The sequence below is a fragment of the Zootoca vivipara genome, chromosome 6, assembly GCF_963506605.1.
Source record: "Zootoca vivipara chromosome 6, rZooViv1.1, whole genome shotgun sequence".
In the NCBI taxonomy this organism is placed as follows: domain Eukaryota; kingdom Metazoa; phylum Chordata; class Lepidosauria; order Squamata; family Lacertidae; genus Zootoca; species Zootoca vivipara.
Window position 1 is genome coordinate 86,923,287 of NC_083281.1, and position 21,227 is coordinate 86,944,513.

The 21,227-nt window shown below is 46.7% G+C and overlaps 1 protein-coding gene across 7 annotated transcripts in view; it reads right to left on the reverse strand.

Moving 5' to 3' along the window:
- The window catches only part of UBR4 (ubiquitin protein ligase E3 component n-recognin 4), a 133,942-nt gene extending 112,960 nt beyond the window's left edge, over positions 1-20,982 (reverse strand). For 3 of the 7 annotated variants that reach the window (XM_035120585.2, XM_035120584.2, XM_035120583.2), the window contains exons 1-20: positions 20,630-20,982; positions 11,806-11,903; positions 11,471-11,574; positions 9,988-10,117; positions 9,506-9,642; positions 8,947-9,049; positions 8,191-8,332; positions 7,875-7,999; positions 7,023-7,147; positions 6,786-6,845; positions 5,870-6,060; positions 5,658-5,757; positions 5,424-5,561; positions 5,132-5,246; positions 4,808-4,995; positions 3,844-4,003; positions 2,988-3,076; positions 1,358-1,527; positions 698-980; positions 357-489 (exon numbers count right to left, since the gene is read on the reverse strand). In XM_035120585.2, the coding sequence (XP_034976476.2) occupies positions 357-489; positions 698-980; positions 1,358-1,527; positions 2,988-3,076; positions 3,844-4,003; positions 4,808-4,995; positions 5,132-5,246; positions 5,424-5,561; positions 5,658-5,757; positions 5,870-6,060; positions 6,786-6,845; positions 7,023-7,147; positions 7,875-7,999; positions 8,191-8,332; positions 8,947-9,049; positions 9,506-9,642; positions 9,988-10,117; positions 11,471-11,574; positions 11,806-11,903; positions 20,630-20,967 (2,929 nt within the window). In that variant the 5' untranslated portion in view covers positions 20,968-20,982. The remainder of the gene's footprint in view (positions 1-356; positions 490-697; positions 981-1,357; positions 1,528-2,987; positions 3,077-3,843; positions 4,004-4,807; positions 4,996-5,131; positions 5,247-5,423; positions 5,562-5,657; positions 5,758-5,869; positions 6,061-6,785; positions 6,846-7,022; positions 7,148-7,874; positions 8,000-8,190; positions 8,333-8,946; positions 9,050-9,505; positions 9,643-9,987; positions 10,118-11,470; positions 11,575-11,805; positions 11,904-20,629) is intronic. The other 4 variants (XM_035120588.2, XM_035120587.2, XM_035120586.2 and 1 more) reach the window with 3 other exon arrangements.
- Between the last annotated feature and the right edge of the window lie 245 nt (positions 20,983-21,227).

Genomic DNA, 21,227 nt, shown 5'->3' on the forward strand with positions numbered 1-21,227 from the left:
GCTCCATCAGGCACCTCCTGAACTGTGCTAGCTGATCATTATCAGAACAACTGCTTAAAAAATGGCAGCCCTAGTTTCTTTCTTCCCTCCCCACTCCCTCCCTGCCCCCTTTCCCCATGTGGGTTGTTTTCTTAAGATTGTAAACTGATTGTATTTAAAGCCAATCTTGTGGAGGCTTTCCAGCTGAAGAGAGAAGATACACTCATCAGCTCCACCACCCCAGCATGGTGAATTAAAGCAAAAAAAAAAAAAGATTTGTGTCATTCAGAAAAGTCCTAAAATAAGCTTGGAACTGTTTTAATGCCACTAACCGTCAAAGGAAACCATACCTCCACCAGCTTACTCAAGAGACCCACCTGATGAGCAGTGCTTGGCCCAGTTCTCTTCCACTTCCTTGAACCCGTGGTAGAGGGGAGAAGAGGTTCGCCGACTGCCATCCTGGGACCCGCCAGCCCAAACAATGGGTGGGGTGAGCAGGTTGTATTGCACCTAAAAAGGCAAGCAGAAGGAGGACAGATGTGAGGGCAGCAAAGAATGACGTCAGTTTAGTTGGTTGCTCATCACAGAACCACAGAACTATAGAGCTGGAAGGGATGCCCAACAGTCATCTAGCCCAACCCATGTGCTGCAATGCAGGAATCAGAGTTAAGGAATCCCTGGCCTGAGGACTGGAGCGGCACCCACCCACAGTGCTCACCTGTTCAAACAGGTACACCGGAACCTTTGAATATTGGTGAAGCAAGTAGTCGAAGACCAAGAGGAGGCGGGCCAGGAGGAGAGGGACGCAGCTCAGCTGCGAATCCAGGTTGGCCATCAGCTCCAGGATGGTCTGGATGCAGAGGGTCAAGACCGACCGGCGGCCTTTCTCGGAGAAGCTGTGGAAGATCAGTAGGAGCAGCTGGAGGTGCTCGACGTTCAGGTCCTCAGTGTCGCCAGGGAGCGTCCCTTGCATGGCATTCTGCTTCAGGGTGCCCACAAACCTGCCAAAGAGGGGAAGGGAAGAAGCAGGGAACAGGTCACAGCAAAGCAAGGAGCTCAACAGCACCAGGTACAACTCTGGCATATGACAAAAGCTACACAAGGAAGGTGCTGACTTGGGAAGATTCCATCGCTTTGGGGCTGCCCTCCCCTGGACTGCCACCCCCAAACATCTGAGGGCGGTGGAACTACCAAGCAGGGGCTTTAAGGTCTACCAATGCGTTTTAAGAAGTAGGACTCCAATCTTAACATATATAAGGGACATGATGGCATGGGAGGAAGTTGAGGATTATCCCAGTGACGATACTAGTTGATGAGACCCGTTGTTTCTTATTCAGCAAGGCCGTGACTACAGCTCTCCTTTACCCCCTTTGCTCACCTCTCCCAAACCTTCAGGCATTCGGGCACGTCAGGGTCTCCTTGGGTGCTCGCTTTGTGCTGCCAGATGAGGAGGAGCCGAGAGAGGACAGACAAGCTCTGGGGGTGGATGTAAAGGGGCCAGGGCCCTTCGGAGAAAGGGGCCACACCCAGCTGCTGCAGGAGAGTGCTCTGGCAAGAGGGGAAAAATAAGCGCCTGTATGAAGTCCTTCAATAAACAACTGCTGCTAAAAGGCGACTCCCTTGTCAGCATGGAGGTGCCATTTGGGGGATGTACCCATGTTTCTCCGAAAATAAGACACCGTCTTATATTTATTTTTCCTCAAAAAACACACACTATGGCTTATTTTCAGGGGATGTCTTTTTTTCCCCTCCTTCTCCTGCCATGGCTGGCATTGCTGCTGCGCCTATTACTGTGTCTTATTTTCGGGGTATGGCTTATATTCCTTGAATGCTTAAAAATACTGCTACGGCTTATTTTATGGCTACGTCTTATTTTCGGAGAAATAGGATATGAAGCTCCCTTATTTTGAGCCAGACCATTGACTATACTGATTAACAGTGGCTCTCCAGGGTTGTTGTTTTTCTTTACTTCATAAAATTTATACACTCCTCAATTGTTAAAAACAAACAAACAACAACAACAACCACCCTCAAAGCAGTTTACAAAAAAGGTAACACAACCAAGCTACGGTATCAGTAAGAAAAACTAACAATAATTTAACACTATAGAAAGTTAAAATGACAATAACCTAAAAACAGATTTAAAAACTCACATCAGCTTTCTAAACAAGAATGTTTCTAGCAGGGGCCAAAAAGAGTATGGTGAAGGCAGCTGCCTGGTATCAAGAAGCAGGGAGTTCCAAAACGTAGGTGCTGCCACACTAAAAGATTCAGTTCTTACAAATACGGAAGATGCTGTGGATTGAACCTGTAACCTTCTGCATGCAAAGCAGATGAGCTATGCCAGGGGTCCCCAGACTTACCGGCGTTTGGGCCGGTTCCCACCGCGCCGATCGCGCAGTGGGCCGGAGGACGGGGGAGCGCGCGCCTGTGCGGGCCGGCGGGCGGGGGAGTGCGCGCTGGCGCGCTTCCAGGGTGGAAAAAGTCCCGGAAGTGCACCAGAAATGACCTCTTCCGGGTCGGGAGAGGCCCATACGCATGCGCACAACGGATTTTCGGCGCTTTTTTCCTGACCCGGAAGAGCGCTGCCACGCTGCGCGCCGTAAGAGCGGGCGGCAGCGGGCGGCGGGGGCCGTCGCGGGCCAGATTGGCAGGCCAATTGGGCCGCATCCGGCCCCCAGACCGTAGTCTGGGGACCCCTGAGCTATGCTCTTCCCTTTTGACTCTCAACAACTTTTTTCCAGCCAAGACACAACTCCTATCATTGTCCTTGACCACTGGACCATACTGGCTGCTGAGGGAGCTGAAGTCCAATGATTCCTGGAAGGCCACAGATGGCTCCATAACTCTGTTGTAGATTCAACTTGGCCATTAAATTTTCAGACATTAACACCACCCCACCATTCCCCCATGCTAATATCTAAACTTCTGGGCCCTGGCTTTCCTAAGAGGTGTGGGCCCCCCTAGATTCTTCTTATTACTAGCCTCACAAGCAATGCAAGACTCACTTGCAAAGTGGGGGACTGGAGGTCCGAGGTCACCAAGGAGTGATTGAAGTGATACAGTGCAGCAGCAAATTCCTCCTCCTCTGTGGTACCTATAACAAAGGTCAGAGTCAGCTGGTTATCTCAGGATTCCACCACTTCACACAAAATAAACAGAAACCCGGCGTAGCTAAACGGAACCTCTTGGTTGAGGTGGTGTCAGAAGGATGCACTTTCCTAACGATTGTACTTGTCCATCTTTGATCTTCAGCCAGAACTTTTAAGTGACGAAAGACGCCACCAAAGATGCCCCCCCCCCGTGTCCCTCTTTCTCCAGCAGTAGAGACGCAGGGCTGCCGCTTCTAGGGGCAGCTGCAAGTCTCCTGCTTGTGTACAATTGTGTCCTTACAACAATCAACTCACATCTGCCAGGTTCAGAGACAGCTAGAGACATTCCCTATGAAAATATGAAGCTGGCTGGACCATGTCAAAACCAGTGATCCATCGAATTCAGGGATGGGGAAACCTTTTATTCAACCCAAGGGCCACATTCCCCTGTGGGTAGCTTTCTGGGGGCCACATGCCAGTGGTGGGCGGGGCCAGAGGCAAAAATGGGTGGGGCAACAAAGGTAAATTTTACTTTGCTAGTTTTCTACACACACACCTCTCTTACCTTCCATCTAGGCAAGCCAGAAACATCATCAGAGCTCAAGTAGACATTCCAGCCAGGAAAAAACCATTCAAGGAGGATGCAAAGCAGGATTGTGAAGGCCTAAGGTTCCCCATCCCTGATCTAACTCAATTTCCCCTCCAGGGTCTCAAGCAAAGACACTAGGCTAGAATGGCAGGGGGTAGAGAGAGAAAGTACTTGCTCCCCAACCTTTGATCCCGTCCTTGTCCACTTCCTTGATGATGCAGGCCAGCGTGGCCATGTGCTGCTCTGTCAGCGAGACGCTCAGGTAGTTGCGTATGAAATTATTTCTGGAGTCCAGCATGGAGGAAGTCACAAAGTTCAGGATATTGGAGGCCAAGTTTAAGAACTAGAAGTCAAAGGTGAAGAGGAGACAGGAGAGAACGATGCATGAGCCAAACAGAAACTGGAACGGAACCAGAAGGATAATACCGTATTGGCCAGAATATAAGCCACACCTTTAAAATTGGGGAGAAGCCGCTCCATTCCTCATGGCTCCTGGCTGCATACTTGGGGGGGGGGGGCGTGCTGTGTTGCCAGCGGCCTTTCCCCTTCCTTGCTCTCTCCCTTCCCGGCCTTGGAGGAGAGGATGAGGGACTACGCACAGGGTGGGCGCCGCTTTGCCGCGCTCCTGGCGCTGTTTGACTATTCAAATGGTCACGAATATAAGCCGCACTTTAACTTTTCACAGTCAGAATTTGGAGGGAAAGTGAGGCTTATATTCAGGCCAATATGGTAATCAGCTGTGCTTTCTCACAGATCCCAGTCACATCCCAAAAATTCACTTTTTGTGTTCAAAAACAGAAGGCCCAAGGTTTTTTTGCTTCCAAAGGCCAACAGGTATTGAATATGGTCGTCAGGACTGTCCCCCAGACCACCCCATACACACCTCCCTGCCCCATGTACTCCTTATTGAAAGCCATTGTGTAAAGGGCACCTTTTATACTGCAAATTGCAGTAACCGGTGTGAGTATTTGTGTGTAGTCTTCAAAATAAAGAAACAGTACAATCTTTGGGTCCTCCGTGAATGTGGTGGCCATCACTGCCTCTTGTGGGGACAAGTCTCATGGTTCAGCTATGTGCCACTGATTTCAATGGGTCTACTCTGAGCAAAACCAGCTGGACACAACCCTAGAAAGTTCCCACCACACACCAGTTCTGGATCTTTGCGACTGGCCAAGATGTTCCCGTTTTCTCCAGCGGCCTGCTTGTTGGGGCTCTTCACTCGAGGGGAGCTCTCCAGGGGCGGGGGCGGGGGTGGCGGAGGAGGGGCCACTTTCTCTTTGCTGGGAGAAATGGTCTCCTCGAACCACTGCCCAAGGATGGGCTCGCTGTCGTCATCTAGGGAAAAAATCCGAAGTAAACACAGAGATTGTTTAAGAGACGAGCGCGTAACATGCAATTAAGGGTCCTCTACTGCGTCTACTGCTGCCACCATGAAATACAAATCCCCAGGCCTCCCCTGTTTTGCACGCACCCTGGCTGCTGTCTTCGGTGCTGCTGAAATCATCCTCGTAGTAAGTGTTGGAGTCTGTGGAAGCGCTCACGTCGCTGCTCATGGAACCCTTTCGTTGTCGCTGAAGAACACAAGCCTGAAAGTTTGGGTCACCGGGGTGGGGTGGGAGGAAGAAGAAAGACCAGACCAGATCAGCTGCTTTCCGCAAAGCTTAAAAGCTTAGGCTTCAAAGATGACTTTTACAAATGGTGTAAAAAATCTAGCGAGTTTCTAGACCTCCAGGTTGAAGGAAGCCTAAGGGGCCCGTAAATACCTTTCTGTACGAGGTCGACAGCAAAGTCAGGAGCAAGTTGGTGAGGGGCACAGAGTCAATCAACCGTTGGATTCGCTGAATCGAAGTGCTCTGGGCCATGATGTTCAGCACAGCTGGGGGGCCATCGGTCTCCCAGCCCTGGAGGACGGAGGGTCAAAGCTGTGTTATTTTGTCATGTTCGGAAAACAGAACCCAACAGAACCCTGATCCGAGTTGTCTCTCTCTCTCACTCACCTTGTGAAGAGCTTCAACTTGCAGGTCTTGGAAGAGGGAAGTGAGCAGCTTAATGGCATGGTTGGCAAGGACAACAGACAGGACGCCAAAACCCTGGTGCCTATGGAGAAGAGAAAAAGGAAGCATTTTAAGAACCCAAGAGCTTTTCCATCTAAGATACAGGAAGGGGGGGGAGACCCTGACGTTACTCTCTTGATTGATACCAAACTTACCCTTTCCCAGGCCCCAGCTTGGGGGATCCCACTCCCTCTTTGGAACGAGCAATGATGTCCCGTACCCGGAGGGCTGCCAGGGGATCTTTCTCCTTCCCCTTATCAGCCAGGGCTGTGGGGCTGAGGTTCAAGATGAGAAACAGGCTGTTCAGCAGACACCAGGCGCCAAGCAGCTGGAAGTTCTGGTAGTGCTGGCATCCCAGGAAAGAGGAAAAAAAGAGTGAGAACACATACAAACCTATGTTTAACCCCACAACCACTTTGATCTGCAAAACAAGCACTATTACAGCTGCCACATAATATTCATTCCATGTTTGTTTCCATGTTTGTAAGAAATCAATATTTTAGTGTAGCAACACCTACACTTCGGAACTCCCTGCCTGTTGACACCAGGCAGGTGCTTTCACTGTACTGCTTCCAGCACCTACTAAAACCCCCCCTTTTTAGGCAAAGCCTACTCAGACGTGCAGAATGTTGTTTTATTCTGGTTTTCAGCTTATTGTTCATTTTAATTATTTTTTATAGTTTTAAGTAATAGTTTCTAACTACTTTTTAATTAATACTTATTTTGTTTCATTCTTTTCTTTCAGTGGGTAGAGCGGGATGTTTCAATCCTGCTTTTTAAAAATTTGAATGTGTTTTAAGATTCCCCCCTCTGTTGTGTTTTTCACTGCTTTTGATGTAGGTGTTACTTATTATAAGCTGCTTTGAGTTATTTTTTCAAAAAGCAACTAATAAGTGTAATAAACAACAACAAACTACTACTTTTGGTAAACTGCTTTGAGGCCTTATTACAATCAAGTGCTTACATATAAACCTTGCAAAAACAAAAACAAATAACGTTTCATTCCAGCCCATCCATATGGGGCAAAGTTGCCAAGAGAAAGGAGTTCTGCTTGGAGGTTATTACCCTTACCTCCCCACCTGCACGGCGTGAGCTGCTGATGGCCTGCCCAATCATATCATAGATTTCAAGCTGCAGACACAGACGGAAACAAGAGATTTCAGGACTTAATGAAAAGCTGCCATTTATACATGCATGTATACCAAAACAAAAAACAAAACCCCTTTGAGTTGCAATTTCAACACTGTATCTTCCCTTCTGGACACACACAAAGAGGGATTCCCCTAAGCATCCAGCCATCCCACTTACACATTTCTGCACGATGGTGGCTGCATCGTTTTCATAGTCTTCTTCTTTTGAACTTGTGGAGCCAGTTCGGACCTGCTGGGTGCTGCCTACATGCAGGATGGCCATGCAGGTCGCAACACTCACACCTGGGTGGAGAGAGAAAGAGAGGATCTCGGTGTCAGGCAGAGCCTCGCCTGGCGCTGTAAGCTACATCCCATAATAAGTCTGGGCAGGGTGGGGGCAAGAAGAAGTGTCCCCAATCGCAAATTGAGGAAACCTCTTTTTAACTGTCAGTGCTTCTCTATAGAGTTCCTACTGAGAAACAAGTTTCCAAAGCACAAACCAGGTAGGCACCGTAACTGGGCTGTATTCAACTAAACTAGACTCAGCACAAACCAGCCTTCAGCAGCCTGCTGCCCTCCAGAGGCTTTGGACTACAACTCCCATCAGCCCCTGCTGCGACTTGTGGTCCAAAACACCTGGAGGGTATGAGGCTGGCATAGATGCAGTGGAATTAAGTTAGTCACATCCACTAATTTAAATGGACTGTTATACCCTATGAAACTAATCAACCCAAGTTAATCATGTTTGGTAAATTCAATGGGTCTACTCTGAGTAGAACTAACTAGGTACAACCCATTGTTACTATTCGGTTGATGCAACGCCATTTGACGTGCACATCACTTGACAAAGCAGAAGAGGGTAGGCCCATGCCCAGAGAAGCTTGCAATCTAAAATTCAACAAAGGGGGAACTTAATCAGAACAGGAGGGGCATAAGGAGAAGAGAAGAGGTCCATCCTTTCACTCTGAGATCAGAATGGCAATATGTGCCAAGTTCAGTTTCATTATGTTACTGTCAGGCAAGTGCTCACCTGCATAGAGGCAGCTAAGAGCCAGAACAGTGACGTCCTGCAGCCTTGTGGGAGTAAGAGGCTCCAGAACAGGGAGGGAGAGAGTATCCAAGGCCATGGTCACGTCAATCACCAGCGAATGGAACCTGCAGAAAGAAGGTTGACAGTATTGGAAGGGTAGCTTGGGACTCGCCAAGGCAGGGCAATCAGTGGCCCCCTGGTGCTGAAACCCAGCATTGAACAGATGTAAGCCAGGACCATCTGGCAACGTCCAATCCAAACTGGGTGATTGGAAGGTGTGGGAAGAAGAGAACATAAAAAAGGGAGCTCTCTTTACCCGTTACGGACTGCAGTGGCATCAGCTACAGTGGCTGGCATGATGAAAAAGGAATTAGCGGACACAGCGTCCTGGAAGCGGTTTATGTAGCGCAGGAAGTAAGGGAGGTTCAGGCAGACCCGCAGCAGCTTCTCGGAGCCACCTGTTAAGAAGAAAGGCAAGGAGTGTGACACACACAAAAAGAGCCCTGCTGGATCAGACCAATTCCTTTTCATAGAACTGTAGAGTTGGAAGGGACCACGGGGGTCATCTAGTTCAGTGTTTCTCAACCAGTGTGCCTCCAGATGTTTTGGGACTACAACTCCCATCATCCCTAGCTAGCAAGACCAGTGGTCAGGAATGATGGGAGTTGTAGTCCCAAAACATCTGGAGGCACACTGGTTGAGAAACACTGATCTAGTTCCACCTCCTACAATACAGGAATCTTTCACTCAAAGTGGGGCTCAAACCCATGACCCTGAGATTAAGAGTCTCATGGTCTATATCAACTGAGCCATCCCGCCATCCCTTCATCCATCTCGCCCTGCCTCCTGTTTCTTCCCACAGTGGCCAATCAGACGGCTCCAGGAGGAATACTAGCAGGGTGTGAAGGCAATAACCCTTTCCCTGCCCACCCCCCAGCAACTGGTGTTCAACAATAGTCAGCCTCAGCCGATGGAAATGTTATAGAGCTAGGGAAACCCAACTTCCTACTTCCCCCCTTCCTTTCTTTTAAGATCGCTCGCTTGAGTCATGAGCATTAAATCCTCTCCCTACCAAGTTCTTGCAAGCTGGCCACGTTCTGAGCAATGAATATGCTCTTCGTCTTGGCTGCAGAGGCTTGGTCGGTGGACGTCTGGTCGTCACTTTCACCTTCCCCCTGAGGAGAAAAAAGGGTGCCGTTCCACATTTACATAGTGCGTTTGTACTGTATTACAATTTGAATTCTGTGCAATGGAAAGTGATGCAGGAAATAAAAGAAGCAATAAAAACACAATAAAAAAAATCAGACAAAACCTAGCGCTGCACATTACAGTTGCCACAACAGGCAGAACGGTCTGCCAAGAACCTTGAGCAAGTTTGGGAATCACTGCCTTAAGACACAGGAAGCTATCTTGCACTAAATCAGACCACTGGCTCAGGGCTGTCTCCAATGACTGGCAGCAGCCCTCCGGCAGTCTTTTCCAGCCCTACCAAGGGATGCTACTAGGGAGTGAACCTAGCACTTTCTGCAAGCAAAGCAGGTGCCCTTCCACTAAGCTGCAGCCCATCCCCAGCTCCTTTCACTTGAACTGTTGTCACTGGACAGAGGGAGCCTCCAGGCTTCCATACACACCTGAGTCTGTGGCAGGATTGGAGAGGTTGCCACTCTGGGATTAAAGACAGACGTCAGCTGGTTGAGGAAGTTCATTTGCACTTCCTTCTGTCGCAGTTCGGGGCTGACTGGAGATGCCAGCTCTTTCTGATCCTCCACTGCAGAAGGGAAAGAGGAAAACACATTAATTCAGCCCTTGCTTCAGGAACAGAAAGGCTGAATGTGATCCGTCTGGTCACGTTCAGCACCAGAGAGCCCACAGCAAAGCTTACCTATTTATTTCATTTGATATCCCACCTGTCCTCCAAGGAGCTCAAGACAGCATTAAGACTTCTCCCTGTCCCTAACCAATTCATCCTCACAACAACCTAGCAAGGTAGGCGAGGATGAGAAATGGCCAAGTGAGCTTAATGTAGCGTAACGTGGATGAGTGGGGATTTGAACCCTAGCCTCACAGGTCCCAGTTCAACACTCTAACCGCTACACCATACTGCAGTTCTCACCATCAGAGAGGGTCTTCACTGTTTGGGGTAGTTTGGCTGACTTCATCATCGCTGTGAATGTGATGATTTCGGTTCTGTCAAGGCGGCTGCAGCCAGTACACAGGCCCTTGATCAGCAGGATCAGGTGTTTCTAAAGAGAAAGAGACAGAGACAACTTCAAAGGTCAAGGCAGATGAGAGGACATGCTTTGGTGGTATTTCAGTAAACACGGGCAGCAGAATTTTTATGGTGTCCCAGTTATTACTATTATTTATTAATTATCTCGCACATATATCTCAAGGTGACGTACACAATACAATAAAAACAGCACAGAAAACAACAGCAAATGCATTTTAAAAGCAATACAAAGTAGGCAACCATGACATAGACATTCATCCGGCTTAACAAAAGTTTAACTTAACAGGTAAGTGGAAATGGGCCTAGTGGTACCACACCATCAAGGCTATCTTTCTGTATGCCAAAAATGTAAGACTGTCATCATGCTGCAGTTTGCAAGGCTATGTTGTACATTTGAAGCTCTCTGTTGAATATCTTGCTTAAATATTAGGGTTCATTATTGTCCCACAGGATGTGTACCACTTTAAAAGCCAGGGTGCATATCCTGACCTAGTTTTTGCAGCTGTGTAGCAGGTGCTGATAAGTCATTATAATTAGCCGAATAAGGTGATTACAGTGTTTCTTTTTCTTTAACATATTGCATGTGTCAGCAATTGTGAATGGTACATAATGTGCTGTATGTACCCTACTCTGCCCCCTGTGGGTAGATGAGTGATGGTTACAGAAACTATCCACTGTAGAAGGGATGGCTGCATAGCTGCCAAGTTTTCCCTTTTCTTGCGAGGAAGCCTATTCAGCATAAAGGAAAATCCCTTAAAAAAAGGGATAACTTGGCAGCTATGGATGGCTGCAAGATGTATATTTGGGCAGTTGTTAATAACCTTGCAAAGCTCTCTTTGTGTCTTTTCAGTGATTCCATCTGTGTGGTCTAATCTGCACACACTCTGCAGCATGCTGCAATATGCAATACTTTCTACACAGTAAGGAAACAGGACCATCTAATCCCATATATTCTCTACCCCAGCCTTCCCCAACTGTTCAATGCCTGGCAACTCCAGTTAAATAAAATCCCAGTTCATGTATTGTTGAGCCTTCCTTCTGGGCTGCAGAGATGCAACATGCAAAGGGGTCGGTGGACAAGGTGTTCCTCTAGACTAGCATTCGCCACCCTGATGCCCTCCAGGTGCTTTGGGACTGCAACTCTCATCCCTGACTATTTACAACACTGGCTAGGGCTGATGGTTGAGGAAGACGGGAGTTGGGAGTCCAGCAACATTCAGGGTAGGCAAGGGAGCAAAAAAGCTTTGCATCCCTGGTTTAAGTCAAGCCTTGGGAACTTCTGGATGCATAGCATAGGCTCTACTATTAAACTATACCCATGCATACACACATTCTCATACACTATGAGAAAGGCTTCTCCTCTCACCTGTGAAACGGCACAAGCCTCATCTGGGTTTTCAAGTCGCAGCAGGGAAAATTCAATCAGGACTTTGCAGGCAGCTGCCACAGATTGCAGCTGATTTCTAGGTACTAAAAAGCCAAAGATGTCAGATCATTCAAAGAAACCGATTTACCATTTGCTGATCTGTCTCCCCTCCTTGGAAGTTCATTTCTGGTTTGCAAACCTCCCCTTCCCTGACTAGCCCCGTTTGCCTTATAAATTACAAGCCATTGAGGGAAAGAGACATCTGTTGGTAAGAACAAGGGGAGAAGGCATGATGGCTCAAGCAGAACGTCAAAACTCACACTCTGGACACTCACCCAGTCCACACACTGTGGTGATATAGTGCGTCGCAAGGGCGACAAAGGACGAGTAGAAAGGTTCGTACTGCTTGTCATGGTGCAAGATTTCAGACTCACTGCAAAGAGAGAAAGAAGACGGAGAGCGGATTATGAACCAGTTATTTCTATGCTCTCAGGGACTGCCCTGCACTTTGACCATATGCATACAGTATGTTAAAGATTACAGGTTGTATCCATAAGGACGTATGAAGAGCCTGCTGGGTCAGGGCAGTGTTCCATCTAGTCAAGCAGCCTGTTCTCACTATGGCCAAACAGATGCCCCAAAGGGAAACTTGCAAACAGGACCCGAGCACAAGAGCACTGCCTCCCCTTCTGTGGTTTCCAGCAACTGGTATTCAGTAACCAGCTGTGTCTGGTACAGTGGTCCCTCGACTTACGAATTTAATGCGTTCCGAACGCACATTCGTAAGTCGAAAAAATCGTAAGTCGAATCCCATAGGAATGCATTGGCGAAAAAAACCGTCAGTCGAAAAAATCCTATCTAAACATTCATAAGTCGAAAAAATCCAATTCACGCTGTAACTCAAAACCTTCGTAAGTTGAGTCATTCGTAAGTCGAGGTACCACTGTATTCAGAAATTTTTCGGTGTCTCCAAAAAATGTTACACATCACTTGGGAAGACAGGGGAACTAATGCCAGTGTACTGGAAGAAGCAATGATCACCAGTGTCAAAGCAATTCTTTTTCAACATCATCTTCGTTGGACTGGTCATGCTGTTCGGATGCCTGATTATCATCTTCCAAAGCAACTGCTCTATTCCAAACTTAAAAATGGAAAACGTAATGCTGGTGATCAACAAGAGGGTTTAAAGATTCTCTCAAAGCAATTCTTTAAAAATGTAGGATAAACACTGACAACTAGGAAACACTGGCCTGCAAGCGCTCCAACTGGAGGACAGCCTTTACCCAAAGTGTCATGGTCTATGAAGACACTTGAACTCAGGATGAAAGAGAGAAGTGTGCTAAGAGGAAGGCACACTTGGCAAACCCCCGCCATGATCAACTCCCGCCCGGAAACCTATGTCCCCACTGTGGAAAGACTTGTGGATCCAGAATTGGCCTCCACAGTCACTTACAGACTCAATGTTAAGACCGTGTTCATGGAAGACAATCTTACTCTGCTATGAGGGATTGCCAAAGAAGAAACATTACTGCCCTCAACAGTGGAACTACAGTACAGTGGTACCTCTACTTACGAATTTAATGCGTTCCGAACGCACATTCGTAAGTCGAAAAAAATTGTAAGTCAAATCCCATAGGAATGCATTGGGAGAAAAAATTCGTAAGTACTGTAGAAGCAACCCTATCTAAAAATTCGTAAGTAGAAAAAATCCTATCTAAACCGCATCCAAGATGGCGGACGGAGCTCCATTCGTAAGTAGAAACATTCGTAAGTAGAGTTATTCGTAAGTAGAGGTACCACTGTACTAGCAAATCTACTTATCCTGGATCCAACCCAATATTCTTTAAAATATCAGCAAGAATGTGCTTTCCGAAACATTTGAGGGTTGTTGTTGTTTTGGTAATGTAATTGTTGCAACAAGAGTAACGACTGGTTTTATTTACACATAAAAAAGCCAACAGTGTAAATACAACAATGGCACATTCTCAAAAGTACTGTGTTTCTCATATTATAAGACACGTCTTATATTTTTTCCTCAAAAAAACACACTATGGCTTATTTTCAAGGGATGTCTTTTTTTTTTTCTCCTCCTCCTGCCGCGGCCGGCATTGCTGCTGCGCCTATCACTATGTCTTATTTTCGGGGTATGGCTTATATTCCTTGAATGCTTAAAAATCCTGCTATGGCTTATTTTATGGGTATGTCTTAAAATATGAGAAACAGGGTAGGTGAGCGTCTAACTCAGTGCTTCCAGCTCTGGCTGGCATCAGCTCTCCAGTCTCAGGGAGAGAAGAGTTTCCCACATGCACACACCCCAGCCCTGCTAGCCTTGATCCTTTTTTGGAACTATTTACAGTATTACATTTCTATCCCAACCTTCCCTGCAAAAAAAGCCCATCAAAAAGTTAAAACAGAACTTTCCAAACTTTTTCATGTTGGTGACGCACAAATTTAGACATGCATCATTTTTGGGACACAATAATTCAGTTTTGCATCACTTCGTGACACAGTAATTCAGTTTTACTAGCAAACTGGAGATTAAACTACTGTGATCCCTTTCCAGCCCAGGGAGGAGCATGGGGAGCATTCACATGACATACCTACACACTGCAGCCGACACACTAACCTGTCACGACACACAGTTTAGAAATCTCTGGGTTAAAACAATGCAATTAAAAGAATTTTAAAGCTGGAGATTGGACACTGGACTTCCTGCAGATATTGTAAAGCTTTCAATTTACCACCAAGCTATTACCTCTCCCCACAGAAAGCTGCTTCTGGGGAAGGACTGTAGCTACTCCAGGTAAGGCTGGGAGAGGCTTCCATCTGAAACCCAGGAGTCACTGCTAGTCAGCGTAGAGAGTACTGAGCTAAGCCTGTCTCTGTATAAGGCATCTTTCTACGTCCCTGGACTCACCCTGTGAGGACTTAAACCTTGGAAAGAAAACATTTTTTGAAAGAGACCACAGCTCAGTGTTGGAGCACGTGCCTTGCCTGCATAAAGTCCCAGGTTTAATCCCTGGTGTCTTCAGGAAGGGCTAGGAAAAGACCCTTGGCCTGAAACCCTGGAGATCCACTGCTAGTCAATGTAGGCAATACTGAGTTAAAGAGACCAATGGTCTGACTTAGTAGCAGAGGAAGCTGCCTTAGACTGAGCCAGAACCACTGATCCATCTAGCCAGGCGAGCCTCCCTGGGGAGAGCATCCCACAAACAGGGACCCACCACAGAAAAGGCTGCTCTCGTGTGGCCACCCTCCAGACAAGTGTTCTCCAAGCTTGGATCTCCAGCTGTTTTTGGATGACAATTCCTATAATCTCTGACCACTCATCCTGTTAGCTAGGGATGAAGGGAATTGTGGTCCAAAAACAGCTGGAGACCCAAGTTTGGGAAACACTGCTCACCTTTCCAGGAGGAAAGGGCCTCAGAAGAAGAAGATGATGATGATGATGATGAATACCCCGCTCATCTGGCTGGGTTTCCCCAGCCACTCTGGGCAGCTTCCAACAAAGATTAAAAATAGATTAAAACATCAGTCATTAAAAACTGCTTTCTCTAGATGTCTTCTAAACTTCAGATAGTTGTTTATCTCTTTAACATCTGATGGGAGGGCATTCCACGGGGCGGGCGACACTACGGAGAAGACCCTCTGCCTGCTCCCCTGTAACTTAGCTTCTCGCAGTGAGGGAACCGCCAGAAGGCCCTCAGAGCCGGATCTCAGTGTCTGGGCTGAACAATGGGGGTGGAGACGCTCCTTCAGGTATACTGGGCCGAGGCCGTTTAGGGCTTCAAAAGGTCAGCACCAACACTTTAAATCAGGGGTCTCCAAACTAAGGCCCAGGGGCCAGATGCGGCCCAATCGCCTTCTCAACCCAGCCCGCGGACGGTCCGGAATCAGCATGTTTTTACATGAGTAGAATGTGCCCTTTTATTTAAAATGCATCTCTGGGTTATTTGTGGGGCATAGGAATTCGTTCATTTTTTAAAAAAATATAGTCCGGCCCCCCACAAGGTCTGAGGGACAATGGACTGGCCCCCTGCTGAAAAAGTTTGCTGACCCCTGCTTTAAATTGTGCTTGGAAATGTACTGGGAACCAATGTACAATAGGTCTTTCAGGACTGGTGTTATATGGTCCCAGCTGCCACTCCACCAGATTTTCCCTTCTCTCCCCTTGGCAGAATGGAGGCGTCTGAATTGTGGTCAGGATCCAGGTAGGTTCATATGGAGAGAGGCGATCCCTGAGATACTGAAGTCCTGAGCCATTTAAGGCACCATAGGCAAACCAGAACTTTGTTTTTTTTAAAAAAAAATATTTATTGAACAGTTTTTCCATATACAATACAGAAGAAAAAATTTTTTTACATTGCCAATAAAAAAGACGACAAAAAATAATAAAAAAATAAAAAATAAGGAAAAAAACACACACACCCCAAAAAAAGAACAATCCATAGAGGAAAAGAAGTGAAAAATAGAAAAAAGAAAAGAAAAAAGAAAAAATAAACATTCTAATTTAATAATCATAGTTATTACCAATACTGACTTCCTCGACCCCTCTTTCCCGAGCTGGCAAACCAGAACTTTGAATTGGGCCTGGAACTAACTGGTAGCCAGTCCAACTGGACTAGGATCGGTATAATATGTGCAAACCATCTTGTCCCGGTGAGCAGTTCTGCACTAGCTGAAGTTTCTGAACCGTCTTCAGAGGCAGCCCTATGTATAAAGCTCCCAACAGCTTCATGTAGATCAGGCATCCCCAAACTGCGGCCCTCCAGATGTTTTGGCCTACAACTCCCATGATCCCTAGCTAACAGGACCAGTGGTCAGGGATGATGGGAACTGTAGTCCAAAACATCTGGAGGGCCGAAGTTTGGGGATGCCCGATGTAGATGACAGCTTTGGCGATAGATTACTATGTACTTCCCATAGCATAACTGCTAGGGGGGCTAAGAGAACTTTTCCAATGCCGGTGTGGTGTAGTGGTTAGAATGCTGGTCTAGGACATGGGAGACCCAGGTTTGAATTATTATTAATATTATTGCTACTTTCTACACAGACCCACAGGCAGGGCCCGTACCACTGTAACACAGTGCCCCCAATACCCATCTCACAGAGCATGTTCAGGAACATACCATGGCCAATGGTAACAAAAACCACAGAGTGACGTGACTGAGCAGAATGGATGGAGTTCACCCATCAGGCCAACCAAAGCAGATACCCATTACTGAGTAGGAGGGTCCCAACATATAATATGGACCTGACACACACTTACAAAAACTGGCCAACAAAGCTCTTACAACCGTAACAGGAAGTTTCCGAATACTCCATCAGACTGACTCCATCGGCTTTTCAAATCGGTTTGGGAAGTGCTGAAGAATCCAGGCAATGGGACAACAAAACAACTCAGGAGTTGAGCCTCAAAGAGAAACAGCCAACAGAGTCAAAGCACCCTTTTGCACTTACATGTTTTTTCCCTCTCTGCTGCTTCAATGAGCTTCGCGCTGTTTGCTTTGTTAATGCCCCACAGCAGTTCCCCAGAACTTTGAAAGCATGAACACACACTAATGCACACACAGAGCTGGATGAAGTTTGTGCAATTTTGCAAAACAGAGGGTTCAAAGCAGACAGTTGCACAACAGAGGCACAAAAACAACCTGATGCAAGGAAAGATGAAGGGCATTTCAGAATAGTTTGTTTTCTGCCAGGGTAGGGGGTGCTCAGCTTGTTCCTGCTACTGTTCTAATGTGGTTTATGCTACATCCATTGTATTTAAGCACCTCTGTTTTTATCATTGTTAGCTGATCTAGAAAATCCTTTACTTAAACAGTGGTAGAAGTTCATTTTCAGGAACCTTCTAGGGACTACATGCCAGTGGTGGTCAGGACTAAAGCCCAAAAGATGCAAAGCAATGGGTGCAGCTCTTAATTTTGTGCAGTAGGCTACATTCCAGCCATGCAAATGCCAGAGGTTTCTACACCAAGAGAGACACTTCTCTCCAGCCAGACAAGGACAAGGCATTATTATCACAATTCAAGGGCACATTCCAACCAGGCAAAATCATCAGGAAAGGAGAAAGAGAGGCCTGGGGGGAGTCCTGAAGACCAGAGAGAGGACTTGCGGTTTGCTGCTGCATTTGGTCCTAAGACCCGAGGTTCCCCACTCTGACTTAAAGAGGCTATTAATGCAGTCAGGAGCAATTGTGGAAGAAACCAATTTTAGTGGCAAAATAAAACCACCACCAAATGACACCCATGCTGACACAAAAGCAGCGCAACTGAAAGCTGCTTTGTAAGAACAAGCATGGTAGGAAATACATAAAAGGGAAAGACTGTGGTCAGTGATAGTTTTACAGGGATTTGTAGCACTCACATAAATGTAATATTATTTCAGAACTATTGTGCGAATCTGAACAGAGGTACATCAACAACTGTGACATTTTAAAACCTCCCTAAACCTCCCAGCTGGATGGAAGGCTGTATCGGTTGAATTTCTGCATGGCAGCTCTACCAGAAAAAAAACAGTGGCAGCTACCCTAAATCTCACTAGATCCCAGGAAGGATCAGTATTATCACTGAACCACAGAACTGAAGAGCTGGAAGGAACCACGAAGATGTTCTGGTACAGGCATCCCCAAACTTCGGCCCTCCAGATGTTTTGGACTACAATTCCCATCTTCCCCGACCACTGGTCCTGTTAGCTAGGGATCATGGGAGTTGTAGGCCAAAACATCTGGAGGGCCGCAGTTTGGGGATGCCTGTTCTAGTACAACCCCCTGCAGTGCAGGAATCTTTCACCCAATATGGGGCTAGAACCCATAACCCTGAGATTAAGAGTCTCATGCTCTACCAATTGAGCTATGATGTACTGCTCATTAAAAGTGAAAGAACTTCCTATTAAGATTATTACTGTCCCCATATGTTCTGCAGCTATTGATTAACTGTTCATGAATGAAAAGCACCCTCTCAATAATAGCAAGGCTCCTGCGGCTAAGCTAGAGCCAAATGTACTGCTCTGTTTTCCTTTGGACCACATCAGTGAAGCCAAGAGAGGGGATCTTGTCATCTGGGCAGCCCAGGACCTCCATACATTGCCTAGGTTTGTGCACCGGAGAGGTCATTTTGGTGCTGCTAACAGAGCAGAAATAACGATGGGAGGCAGCAGTTATGAGTTATCAGCCTCTGCAGCCACAGTGGGTATTGTGATTCTCCAGCAGTTTGACTTCACCCCCAAAGGGTGTGACCCTCTGGATGTGGCTCCTTACACTTATTTGACCAACTGATATGCACTGTTGTGTTATGGTCCTGCTGTTTTTGTTAACGTATCCTATTTTATGTACCATGCAACAAAAGTAAAAACAAACAGTAAATTTAACTACAACAAGACTAATCCAACAGCAGCACCCAGATTATTGAATTTCCCCTCTTCCCCCTGGACAGAGGTTCAAGTGGTCCCCATTCTCTCTTGAATTTTAGGGAGAAAAAAACAACAACCCTAAAGCATTGAATTTTAAAATGTTAACGTCTTGTTGTTCTTCTGAAATTGACCAAGCAGTTTCATGTTCCTCTCTTGAAACTTTAATAACATAAATTGTACATACCATACCATTTTACTATTGTTGTGTTTCTGCATTTTTAATCTGACAAGTGCTTTGGAGGCAGGCAATTTTTAATGTACAGTATATTTAATATTAAACTTAGGGTTGTATCTAAGTTTCATTCTAATTCATTCTAATCAGGATGAATGCACTGAAATTAATGGACATGACTAACTTAGGTCCAGTAACTTCATTGCATCTAACAGGAATAAAACTGAGTTGGAAGCAATCAGAAGTAACAACAAAAAGACCCCTTAGACACTTTAAGGATGATTATTATGGCATAAAACTTTCAGGTACCACAACCCCTTTGAACATGGGCGTAGCCAGGATTTTAGTTTGGGGGGGCAGGCCCTTTGTTGGGGGGGGGCTGAGCCTCAGTTATCTATGTTTTTGTATTGATTTTTATTGATTTAAGGGGGTAGCGGCCCCTCTCTGCCCCCTCAGCTACGCCCATGCCTATGAGGCACGAAGGGCAATCCTGAATTGGTGCTACAAAACCCAAACACAGCCACCTTTCTGGTAACAAGCTTTCTTGTAAAACCGCCATGGGAATTACAGAACTAAAGGCCTCCATTAAAATACCTACAATAAAGCAAAGTATTACCGGTAAAACAATTGTTTACTAGAGAGGTAGCTCTCAAAGCTTTTGCTGGACTCACACATTGCTTGACCACCTCTGCTGGGGCTGATGCGAACCGGCTTCCTGTAATTTAATTAGCCCCCAAGCACCACAAAATAATAGATTATATTTTTACTTATATCTTATAATTATATGCCAAATGTCCTGTGAGGAACTCAGTTGTGGATCCTATGTTTCTTTCTTCAGTCTCCCGTCTCCATTTTAGCCACACAACAATCCTGTGAGGTAGTGAACACAGGTGCTGGCCGAAGCTAACCACTGAAAGCTTCATGTGTTTTAATATTAAATTGTTTTAAAACCCCCCCCCCATGGGAAAAGCAGGTAATGAGCTATAATAATAATCTGAATTTGCCTCTCCCAGCTCCCTAGTCAGGTACTCACTAACAACTACACCATACTGACTCTCCCCTCACCAAATAATGAAAAATGCAGGTATAATATATGTTAGTAAATCAGCATTTATTCTTTGCCAGCATTTGCCTTTTTCTTTTCCCCCTATTTTACTATTATTACTACTTCATGCATTTTGGGTATTATGTTTCAAAAACCGTCCTGTTGTCTCTTAATGAAGGACGGTATACAAAAAAATAACAATAGAATAAATGTCTCCCCCCCCAAAAAAAGGGGGGATGTCAGTCAGTGTTAGGCCTGCTCAGAGTTGACCCACTGAGCTCAATGCACGTGACCAACCTGGGTCCACCAATATCAATGGGTAGGAGACACAACTCGAAATGGAAATGTCAGCTGCCATACGTGTAAATTTCAATCCCATTTTATAGCAACAATAATTGCCTATAAACTGTACACGCAAGTCACTCTCCACGTGCCATGAATCCCGCTCAGCGCCAAAGGGGCGGGAACAGGTGTTGGCCTGACCACGCCCACCATCGCCCGAAGCCCCGCCCACGCCCTACGCCCCGCCTACCTCTCAATGACGGAGGCCAACAGCTGCGGCAACTCCCGCATCTCGAAGGCCGAGTAGGAGGCGGAGAGGAGTGGCCGCACCGCCACCTCCCAGCCGGGCTCCCGTTCCGCCGTTGCCGTCGGGGAAGAACCGGCGCTACCGCCTCCCCCCGACGCCGCCATCTTGACGACGACTCTCCTCAGCTCAGGTTCCAGAAGCGTTTGAGTTGCTGAGGCGAGGAAAGAAGAGGCCAGGAGACCGCTTCCGGGCCAGGACGGAAGTGACGACGTGTCGGTGGCGGCGGCGACCAATCCCCGCTTAAAGACGCTGCTTCGCCTTAGAGATAGGCGTTGCGGCATGTTTCGAAAAAACTTCCGTTCTTTTCGAAGCTGAGTGGGTAGAAGGTCCCACTCGCATTGTAAAGCGGAAGTTCTCTGCTATCTGACAGCCGAGGCAAAGTATTTGGGGGTTGTTTAAAGAGATTGCCGAGCCCCTAGATAGAGCTGCTTCAAATCCCTCCTCCTATTTCCGAGGAGCAAATCTAAGAAGGCATGGTTTCCAAGTTGACCGAACGAATAGCGGTAGTGACTGGAGGCGCGGTCATTCCCATTCTTTGTTT